General features: G+C 33.1%; 1 protein-coding gene across 5 annotated transcripts; it reads left to right on the top strand.

Annotated features, from left to right (window-relative positions):
* Window positions 1-986: 986 nt before the first annotated feature.
* Window positions 987-4,373, top strand: LOC116012503 (nucleolin-like). 5 transcript variants are annotated; one of them, XR_004097144.1, is made up of 4 exons: window positions 987-1,144; window positions 1,465-2,294; window positions 2,409-2,484; window positions 3,604-4,373. XR_004097144.1 is itself a non-coding variant. In XM_031252054.1 (2 exons), the coding sequence occupies exons 1-2, from the start codon at window positions 1,012-1,014 to the stop codon at window positions 2,253-2,255; spliced, it is 924 nt and encodes a 307-aa protein (XP_031107914.1). In that variant the 5' UTR covers window positions 987-1,011; the 3' UTR covers window positions 2,256-2,394. The 5 variants fall into 5 exon arrangements, 1 of the variants encoding a protein (XP_031107914.1); XR_004097146.1 differs by having other exon boundaries at window positions 1,465-2,290; XR_004097147.1 differs by having other exon boundaries at window positions 1,465-2,290; window positions 2,419-2,484.
* Window positions 4,374-11,763: the final 7,390 nt, after the last annotated feature.

Genomic DNA, 11,763 nt, shown 5'->3' on the forward strand with positions numbered 1-11,763 from the left:
ATATATATATATATATATATATATATATATATATATATATATATATATATATATATATATATATATATATATATATATATATATATATATATATATATATATATATATATATATATATATATATATATATATATGATCGCGTTCAAGTGAGAACACTCGCCTAGGAGAGAATTGAGAACGCTTTGCAGCGCGCCACGTGTCCAGATGTAGTTGCACCTAAGGTTATAACTAGGTGCACTTAGGTGTATGAATGTTAACAAGGTAAATTACTTGCACTTGTAAGTGAAAATAGGTGCACAAGTGCAAGTAAAATTGTGTGTTGATCTCAATCAAGGCAATAATTGAATCTGAACAGTATATTGGCTTAAGTGGGAGGGAGCTTGTTTTGCAGCATTGCATCCAATTTGTGTTTCAAAATATGTAACTTGCTGATAGATGGGTGTATCCTAGTACAAGTGTCTGATCTGTTGGGTACTCTGTATCATGTGCAATAGTATTTGGGAAATAAAGTGTACAACCTCCATCAGTACCATCATCTTTATTTTTTCATTTCTTTCCTACTAAAATGTTTTATCTAGTGCTTCAGTTTTTCTTTTTTACTTGATGTTAGCATTGAAGCACAAAAATTTATCATTGACATGTAATAATAGGTCATTAGGGTTTTGGCAAAACTCTAACTAGTTCCTACGATGCTCCAGCTACTAAACTCGGCAGTCGCCGGTCTGCTTTTGAAGAAGGCAACCAGCTGGTCACTTTTGCTAGAACCCTAATGACCTGTTATTATAGGTCAATGACCAGTTTCTGGGTTTCAATGTTCGAAAAATGAAAATAACATGTTAATGAGCTTAATTATAACTTTTAAAAATTTAGAGGTCTGACTGACTTCTCATATAAAGTTAGGGACTTATTTGACGCTTGCCCTATATATTTTAAATTTTATACTTATAATTATATAATAAAAAGGGCCCTGTTTCTTGGCTAGCAAAGGCTTGGTTAGGCGGAAAACCAAAAATGATAGGCAGAAGGCTCTACCAATTGTCGCCGCTTCCGTCCATCTTCAGAATAGCCACAACGCAAGGATTCTCCAATGCAGGCAACCCGTTTCGTAATGGCTCAGCTTTCTCCCATCTCCTTCAAGCCCAAGGTTTGCGGCTTCTTTCTGAGCGCGGATTACCTGTTTGTCAATTTTCCTCACAGAAAAAATTGAAACTTTTTACTCTCTGAATAGCTGCAGTTTCTATATCGTTGCTTCAACTGTGTATTAATTGAAAATGAAAGCGTTTAGATTCTCACAGCATAACTGATGAAGGAGAAATATAACCTGAATTCAGCTACTCTTGGGCAAGGCTTTTGAGGGCTTAGGATTAGTCCTGCCCTAAGCCAGAAACTAATGTATCAAATAGATATATATATGTAGCCTGAACTTTTTAAGTAATGCTTTATCCATTTGTTTATTTCTTGCAGCAGCGCGATCATATGCTCGCAGTAGACATTACTATGATCTATTTAAGGGTCGTGTACCTGGAGCCAAGGAATTCAGGAAAACTTGGGCTAAAGAAATGGAAGATGAGGATAACTGTTTATGGACTGGAAGTGAGGGTGAGAGTGAGCCTGAAAATGAGCCAAGTTCTTTGAAGAAGGAAATCAGAAAGGCCAAACAACGAGCTATAGAGCACTCAGATTGCATTGATGCAGACGACAGTGATGAGCTAAGAAGTGTGTGGTCTGGTAGTGATGAAGAGAAGACGCTGTGGACCGGTAGTGAAGGAGATGATGATGATGACATTCCTACAGAAGCTTATCCAAACGAGAAGAGTGATGAATATATAGATAAACTGTTTGAGTTTGATGAAAAGCCAAAGTATAGAACACTCTCTGAGGCTTTAAAAGATGAGGAGGAGCCAGAAGAGTTATCGCCTGGAAAGCAAGCTAGGAAACTTGCAGTTGAAAATGCCCTTAAGAAATTGAAGAAGGGGCCTGATGGTAGATACATTAATGTGTGGGAGGTCATGAGTGATCTGGACATTCTAATAGGGGCTTTTGAGAACATCATTTCAGGGCCAGAATATGCTGAACTCAGGCAGGGGGGACCTAGGAAGTTGAATATGCAGTTTTTTAAGGACATTCAAGCTCGTATGAGAGATCCAAACTATAAGTTCTCTCCTGAACTGAAGTTAAAACCGAAGAGCAAAGTGGTCCCGAGAAAGAAGTGGCAGAAGGTAGAATCTAGACGTAGGAAAGCCCGGAAGCGCTAGCTATGTTGTAGTCTTTTCTTGGCATCCAAACTTTTGTATGTATGAATGTCCTATCATTGTCTTTGATCATTCCATTTTTAACAAGCATGCATTGATTATCTTTGTCTAGAAGAAATTCCTTGAACATTAACACTGATTCTATATCTCTTTAAGGTGACTGAAGAAATGGAGATGGCATTTGTAGAATTTAATGCAGAAAAGAGTTTCAGCATTAATTTGAGAATACTTGGTAGGTACAGTAAACACCCAAAGGCTGATGTTTTATACTCCGTATAATTTAATGTTACTGCTATTGATAGTCTATCAGACTCGAACTAGGATTCTTTTTATAATATAATGTTCTTGCTATTGATAGTCTATCAGTCTCAAACTAGGACAGGGTGATCAATTTACACAAATATAGTAGCTATTCATGTTCATGTTCTGCCAATAGCTGATAGGTGGAACCATGTCAAATTTGGATGTGAACTTGATTTTGGTAGTTTTCATCACTCAGTCACTTAAGAAGTTCCATGTTGTGGTAATCACCATTGAGGAGTTCTGGGTTCTGGTACTCACCATCTCTGTATTGGGGTTCAGGTTCTTTTTCTTGGTTTGCCAGTTCTTGCAGTGACAAAAGCTCTGCATGTTTGCCTGATTTAAGTAGCCTCATGCTCACTATTTTAGCATCAACATTCCCAGATACTGTAACCTTCTGCTCTTCAACATCCATGCTCACATGATAAACCCCTGAGTAGAAACCCCATACAACACTATAATTTAGGCAACCAAAGAATGAGCTTTTTTTTTAGAGTACTAAAGTAAAACATGCAAGACGGAACAAGAAGGTTTCATACCTTCAATCTTCTTGAGGAGTTTCTTCACTTTCTTCCTGCACCCTAGACAGTTAATCTGAACTTTGAGGACATCGGTCTGCAAAAACAAGAAGAAAAGGACAGAAACATGTTACAGACATTAATAGTAATTTAGGAAGATAAATATGGGATGCCACCGGTGACAATAATAGTCCGGAAACTAGTTTGAAAAGATGAATACGGGAAAATAAAAAATCTGGAAAATGTCTTCAACTAAAAATTTAGGAAGACATTTTTTGCCAAATTGGACATTTTTCCATTGACCAAAATGAATATCCAAACACGAGAAAATCCAGTAAATTACTTCTGGTAGTCATTTTTTGGGTTTCCAAACGGACCCTTAGTTATTCCTCATTTTTCAGGTTTTTCGTCACCCAATGAATGAAAGCCACATCAGGAGGGAAAATATTGGAGGGGAATAAAGTATTTTCTAATTTTTTTTAATATAAAAGTAATACTGATTACTTTATTTTTTATTTTATTTTATTTTTCAGTTAGATGCTGTCAAAGATTTGTTTGATGAACTGAGGGATGATGGAATATTGCCTGGTTGCAATGGTCATTCCAGCGAATGCAGGAGGCAGGTTATGATGAAAGTGTCAATGAATTGATCAGAGAAATGCTTCCAGATAGGAGAATTAAGAGTATTGCATATTCAATGGATGTTAATGAGGATGATAATGATGATGAAGAGGAAGAAAATGCTGACTGTGTTTCTGAAGATGTTGGAGATCAACTTCAATTGAAGCCATGGCTGGACCCTGCTGCTTTGACTAGTGCATTGCAGCATTGGGAACCCGAGGAGGTATCAGCATTAGAGGATGCAAAATTTGTGTGGACAACTCGGTTAGTATGCAAGATGATCAGGAACTTTAACTCTGCAGAAACAACATGGCAATTCTTTTGCTGGGTTTCTTATCAACCAGGATTTACTCATGATTTTTACACAATGTCAAGGATGATTGCCAAGTTGTTGGCTCGTCATGGCTGTGCCCGTTTAGTTGATAAACTTTTGTCTAAGATGGAAAAAGAGGGTTTATCAGGGCATATGTTCACCATGAACTCTTCAGACCTTAAAAGAGTCTATATATGAGACATACTCTAATAGTTTATCAACAATGAACACATTGGATATATGTGGATCAAGTATAAAGAGCTAAGCTCTTTATTTCACCCTCTTTTATACATGAGGTAGAGCAAATATGCTTACCTATTGTGCACTGCTTTGAGATGATTCATGCTCAATCAAGCTGTCACAGTGGTATTTGCTGTTTTTACTTTATTATTCCTGTTTCATTTAGCCTTGGTCCAAGGTTCCTTGGGCCAATTGCAATTTTGAGGATCTGGAATTCAAACAACATGCATAAAGTACATTTCCAACTACCTAGGGTTTATACTCATTTCTAAAGATTATTCAAACAGAAAGGCTCATTTCTAAAGATTATTCAAATAGAAATGTAAGCATAATGTACATTGTTTTGATTATGTATTCAAACATCATGCATAAACTGATTGAGTGTGCATTATTTATATAAATAAAGTACATTGTGTATTTGCATAATCCCCATTATTTTAGAATGTACAAGACAATATGAAGACATTTTGGGTTCTCTATTTTTGTGTATAAAATACATTATTTGGTGCATCCGCCCCCCACAAGGCGGGTATCATCTAAAATCTTAGTGCCGCTAATTTCACAATTATTCATTACTATTTGGGTGGGCTTTTGCACTGATGGAGTGGGATTTTTTAACAATTTTTTCAAATGCAATTACAAAATTTTTTTTTGGGACCTATTGAATGAGGACAAATTATTATGTGGAGCATAAAAAAAATATTTTTAATATACAAAAAATACATTTTGTACTGAATGTACATTATACAAAATAATATATTTTCAATACTCAAATTAAATATTTTTCCTGAATACAAAGTACATTTTTAATAGATTAAAAGTACATTATTTGATAGTATACTAAATAATGTACTTTATGGACACAATAATAATTGTTAAATGGGAAAAGGAAAAAAGTTGTCACGCTGCTTGCGGCAGGCGTGTGCACTGTACGTGCCAACTAGGCGTGTAAATATACTTTATTTTTTTTCTTTTATTGTCATATTCTTTTTCCTATTTTTTTTTCTCCCTATTTTTTCCTCTTCTCTTCCCTCTCTTTCTTGTCATGGCAAAAACCACAAAAACACTTAACATGACGTTTGGTTGGAATGAAGGAATTAAAGGGGAATAGAATTTTAATTCGGTGGAAAAGAATAAGGTAGGAATAAAATAAAAATTCAAATTACATTGTTTGGTATGGAGAATATATAATTATTGGGAAGAAATAATATAAAGATTAAAATGTCATTGTATAATAATATTCAAGGGCAAATATGTCATTTTCTTCCTTTTTCCTTTCCTTTGCTCCCAAAAGGTTGAATTCCCAACCCCAAGTGCCCCACGCCTCAACAAAGCATGAGAGAGGTTGCTCCGACGCTGGTGAGGCTCGATCCCTGGTCTTTGCTCTCAAACTTACCGGTTGAGCTGTGCATGCGGGCAAATCAAATATCCTACATCTAAGCTAATTAATTCTTTTCTTTTTGCTTTCCTTTGTATGAATAAATTGCAATTCAATGAATTGATTGAATTGCAATCCCCTCTAATAAAATAATATTGTTTCTTCTCGCATAGAATTATGTTAGCATTGTTGAGATGCTCTAAGCCCACCACTATTGCGAGTGCCAACTTTATCTACTACAGTACTACCATCATATCGTTACGTACTGTTGCCAAATGTCCCCTCGTTTCCCTCTGTAACTTAATGGAGTTCAAATTGCAAGTTGATGGTCAATATACTTTTTGAAAATGTTCACTCGATTTGCATGAAAGATATATTGCTCTTAGGCTGCTTAAACATGATGATTTTGGCTCATTTCTCTATGTTACGTTGAATGTCACCATTAGAAACAATGTAACTCGAAGCCTGATAAGTGATATGATTAAGAAATTAAAGTTACATGTCCAGATAACTTTTTTTTTTTAATTTTATTTTCTTTTCTGGGTTTTTATTACACAGCCTTTTATTTGGACTATTGCTTCAGAAGAATTTGTCCCTCTTAAGAAAATTGGGGTTTTCATTTTTCCTTTAAAAAAAATAGAATTTCCAAAATTGTCATATAGAGAATTCTCCAAATGGAGGGAGTAGAATTGATTTTTTTTAAAAAAAATTAAACAGAAGGAAAAATAGCTCTTTTCATCCCTGAATTATAGAAAAATACTCCGTAATACATTTAGTTTCTTAATTATATTGTCGCTACATTTCGAGTTTCACTTGTCTAGGGTGTGGCATTTTAACATTAACCGTACCCTAATACAATTTAAGAACAAAAAAAGTCATTTTGTAAATAATTGAATGAAAAGAAGTATAATTACGTACCAAGAAACAAAAAATACGGTGTCACTTTAAAAAGAAAGAAAACATATATATATATATGATCAAATTACAGGTAAACATGACATGATCCGTGACTTTGAGTTTTTATAAATGGAAAACGCTTCTTCATTTTTCACTTTTCAACATAAACACAGTCTTCACTTTTTCATTTATATTTAATATTTTTCTAAAAAATGAAAAAAAAAACAATATTTTTTCTCCAAGTTAACAGGCCTCAAGTATATTCCTTTTTCTTTTCCGATTCTTTGGTACTTTGCTATGATCTTTTGTGATATAGTGAGGAAAAACTTTTACTACGCATGCAAAATGGAGCAGACAGTCTGAGAACAAAACAAAGAAAGTGGGGATGCAGTGTTTTTTTCTTTTCGTAGGTGGTCTACACTTGTGGCCTTTATCAATATTTTGACTGTATGTATACTGTGCTTATTTTCCATGCAAAAGATACCAACTCTATGCATGCTTATTGCTTTCACATCTAACTCATACCTATGTATACTATATCAACAATTCTTAACTTTCATATAAATTAAAGTTGTGTTTTGAAAATCCTCTTTGTTCATGTTAAATTTTTTGTTTAGTAATAGATAACTAGATTCTTAGATCCTAAAGATTTTGTGGTCAAGACCTCGAGTTACTCTCCCAAATGAGAAGTCATAGGTTTGAACCCCGTGGGAACCATGCATATAGTAAAAAATTACGGTAATAATGTAAATTTAATTATATGACAATGTGGGTGCTTAGTTTCCAAATAATACTACAACTTGTCAATTTTGGGTCAGGTCATCTTAATGGTGGGTTGAGTAGTATAATTGGGTAAAATTACTAAAAAAATGTAAATGCTTTAATTTGGTTTAATTATCAAAATTTAAAGCTTTGGATATAATTGCAACAAAGTGCAAAGATTTGAGGTTTTTTTTTTTTTTTTTTCAACAATAAGCTAATGAGATTTCTCGGTATTTCGTTAAATATATATGAATTTTAGTTTCCCCTAACACCATAAAATGATCTTCATAAAAAAGAAATTGGGTAATACTCCAACTTGTCAATTTTGGGTTAGGTCATCTTAATGGTGGCTTGAGTATAATTGGGTAAAATTACTAAAAAATGTAAATGCTTTGGTATTAAGTTGTCAAAATTTAAAACTTTGGATATAATTGCAATAAAGTGCAGAGATTTATCGGTATTTGGTTAAATATATGAGTTTTTATTTCCCCCTAATACCATAAAATGATCTTCATAAAAAAGAAATAGTCAATGTACTCCACAGTAAATTGATCCCCTGTTATATGCTCTAAGTATTTAATGATAGTAGGAGATTCATATATACCTATTCTAGCTTTAGATGTGGGCCAATAGAGGTATGAATGTATGATGTATAGGCGGAATAGAGCAATCGTTATATCGTGGGCTAGGGTCTACAGTGCATTGTGAACCCTGATCCAATATACAGAGTATGACTTCATATTGTACATAGTTTATGTTTATAATGTATAGAATTCATGTTCATAATACACATACACAAAAACATGATATAATGAACATGAATTCTGTGTATTATGTTAAGTGTTTAATTCATGCTCATTATACCGTGTTTATGTGTATGTGTATTATGAACATGAATTATGTGCATTATCAACATAAATTCTGTACTTTATGAAGTCAAAATATGTATATATGCTCATTATATCATGTCAATGTGTATGCGTTTATGAACATGGATTCTGTGTATTATGAACATAAATTTTGTACATTATGAAGTGAAATTGTGTGTATTGGATCAGGGTGCACGATATAAATTGCCGGTATAGAGATAGACTACAAAACTGTATACATGCAAATGAGAAATATCTGATTTTGTGCCACATGGGAATAATTGTGATATGCGGTGGGGCAGAGTTGTATTAAAGCTGTAGCATATAATATTGCATGCTCGTAACAAGTAACTAGTAAATTGGACTTTTGTAACAATGGTCTAGCAATCAATTTAATACGCTTAATTAGAGATTCAACTAGACCATTTTGAGTATAGACATAAGCCACATGATACTCTTTACTTTGATGCACAAAGCCATACAATAATCATCGAATATTATTGTCGATGTGAATTCCCCAGTATTATCCATTCTCAATGATTTAATTGGATAATCATGAAATTGAGCTTTTAATTTAATGATTTTCACAATAAATTTAACGAATGCTTTATTTCTATTAGACAGTAGACTAACTGAGTCTACCGAGTTGAAACATCAATAAGACCATGAAATATCTAAATGGTCAAGATGATGATATATAGATGGTCCAAATGATGGATTAGTCAGTCCACAAATGTCGCCTTGTAATCTTTGAAAAAATAGGTGATATTCATGCCCAACCTTAGTAAGTGATAGATGTGCAATAACTTTTTCTCTCGCACAGTCAACACATGTATACTCATTTGGTGAAAATATATGAGAACTAGAAAGATTATGCCAAGCTGAGTTGAAATTAATCCGACCTATTATATTTTATCCAGAATGACCCAACCACGTATCAAATTTGAATCTTTAAATTTTAGAATTAATACAACACAAGAATTACTAGTCATACTTAATAAGCATAATATAATAGTGGATAAAGAAACAAACTATTCGACCACTTGTTTCTGTCAAACAACTAATTGAATAGTCATGATGATGAGAACAATTATGTTTGTATTAGAGTTCACAAAATATGACTGTAGGAATACAAGAGTATATATACAAGAGAATCATAAGTAAACTAGGACTGAGAATCATAAGTAAACTAGGACTAAGACTTATAGTATGACTCTATTATGTAGAGTCCTAATAATGATGAGGTATTCAGTATTATTCACAATTTTAGTTTTAATATAATTTGACTTGATAAAAACAAAAAATCTAACTAAAAATTAGGGAAAACGACACTTTTTTCCATGAATTATATTTTATAGAACTTTTTTTCTTTAAATTATTCATCTACCCATATTAGCTCCCTCAATTAGGGTGTGTTTGGTAGCCCAGAAAATGATTTCTGGAAATCATTTTCCGGGCTTTGGGTGTTTGGGAACACCCAGAAAATGTGGTCAACGGAAATCAATTTCCGTTGACCACGGAAAATAGGCATGTTTTTCCGGAAAATGGGGCTTCACACCAAGGGAGGGACGGCAATCAGTCCGGCGGACTGGTTTCGCTGGAAACCAGTCCGCCAGCTCTGGTTTCCGGCGGAAACCAGTCCGCCAGCTCTGGTTTCCGGCAGGGGGTCGGAAACCAGAGCAGCGACGGCTGCTGTGGTTTCCGGCCGGAAACCACAACAGTCGTCCTCTTCTTCTTCTTCTTTTTTTATTTTTTAATTTTTTTAATTTTTTTAATTTTTAATTAGTTATAATAAATATTATTAGGTTTTATATTTTAAAAGAATAAAATTATATAATTATATATTTCTACTCATTTTTCACTCATTTTCCGGAAAATGAACCAAACACCTAAAGACAGTTTTTCAGAGTACATCCAAACACGGAAAATGAACTCATTTTCCGGAAAATAACTCATTTTCCAGAAAACATTTTTCAGAAGTCATTTTCCTGCTTTCCAAACACACCCTTATTTTAAAAGTGACAATTTTTCCTTTGATATATTAAATGGACATTTTTACTCTTAAAATGAATATTTCATTTAATTCTTTCTCTAACAAATTAAATTATTACATACTTGTAGGGATGGTCACAGTTCGGTTCGAACCGACCGAACATGGTAGCAATAGAATCAAAGGTTCCAGTTATGATTTAGAACCAGAACCCAATATTTGGGTTTTGGTTTATTAAAACTGCGAACCGAAAAAATCTAGATCTTGAATTGTGACTCGACAGTTTGAAATCGGAACAACTACTAGCATTAATTTAAAATTAGAATTATAATATTTGTAAATAGTTTATATTTTTTTTCCGTATTTATTCTGATTCTCACATATAAGTAGATATGATTGCAATTCGATTATGATTTTGAACCTCCGGTTCACGGTTCCGGATCCAGTTTGAACCGCTGGTTCAAACTTTTTTAAACTTTTTTTTTAAAGAATACTCTAAATTCAACCATTACTGTATTTTAATTTTTTTTTTTCGATTCGGAACCGGAATTGAACGTTTCGGTTTCACAATTTTAATAAACCGAAACTCAAATATTAGATTCCGGTTCTAAATTGTGACTGAAACCTTTCGATTTGGTTGCTATAGTGTCTATTTGGTTTGAATCAAACTGTAGTCATAATTTGTTGGAGAATAAAAATAAATGAAATATTTATTTTAATGGTAAAAAACGTCCATTTAACATATTAGCGGAAAAATTTGTCACTTATTAGAGTAAGGCTAATGTGAGTACACGAATAATTCGGAAAGAAAAAGTACTATAACTATATTTTTGGAGTACTACCGACTCTATTACAAACCTCCTGAAATCTCCATAACCTCCTATTTGAGAGAGTTACTCCATACTACTTGACCACAAAATCATTAGCGTATTATAACTCTATAAGTATATAATTCTAGGGAAAAAAGTATCATTTTCTCTAAAAATTATTTGTTGGGAACCAATCCCTTAACGTGGGGGCTCTGGATTCTTCAGAAAAAAAAAACACGTGGGGGCTCCGGCTGACCAACGAGGAGATCTTCAAATCAACATCGTATTTAATAGCTGTTATTTGTACAAGTGTACGTACTATTGACAAATAGTTACATTTTCTTTCAAACATCAAACCCGGGTAATTATTAATCTTCTAGAAGAAACTTTACAATGCAACATGACATTGTATTTTTTTTTTATTTTTTTTTAACATTGTACTTCTTAAAAACTATGAATACATTAGTAAGATAATAAGATGAAAAATAATATGTGTAGTTCTATTTTTTACTCTTAATTTTTTCTCAAATATACAAAACTTTAATGTAGGTATAGTTGTATTGGGACCTGCATAAAAAAAAATAATTTATTCGTATTTGTCACATTAAGAAGTAAAATTTAGAAATTAAGATTTGAGAGTCCCTATGATATAATTCTAAATTCTCTAACATACATGAATAACGTATGAAATATTAAGGTCCACTACTTCAATTTTTTATTTTTCATTTTTTATTCATTGTTTTATATTTTCGAGTTAATACCCAATATAGTCCTCGACTATAGTGGTTTTACTCAGGTTAGTCCTAAGTGACTT

Source organism: Ipomoea triloba, chromosome 3 (genome assembly GCF_003576645.1).
Source record: "Ipomoea triloba cultivar NCNSP0323 chromosome 3, ASM357664v1".
Taxonomy (NCBI): Eukaryota; Viridiplantae; Streptophyta; class Magnoliopsida; order Solanales; family Convolvulaceae; genus Ipomoea; species Ipomoea triloba.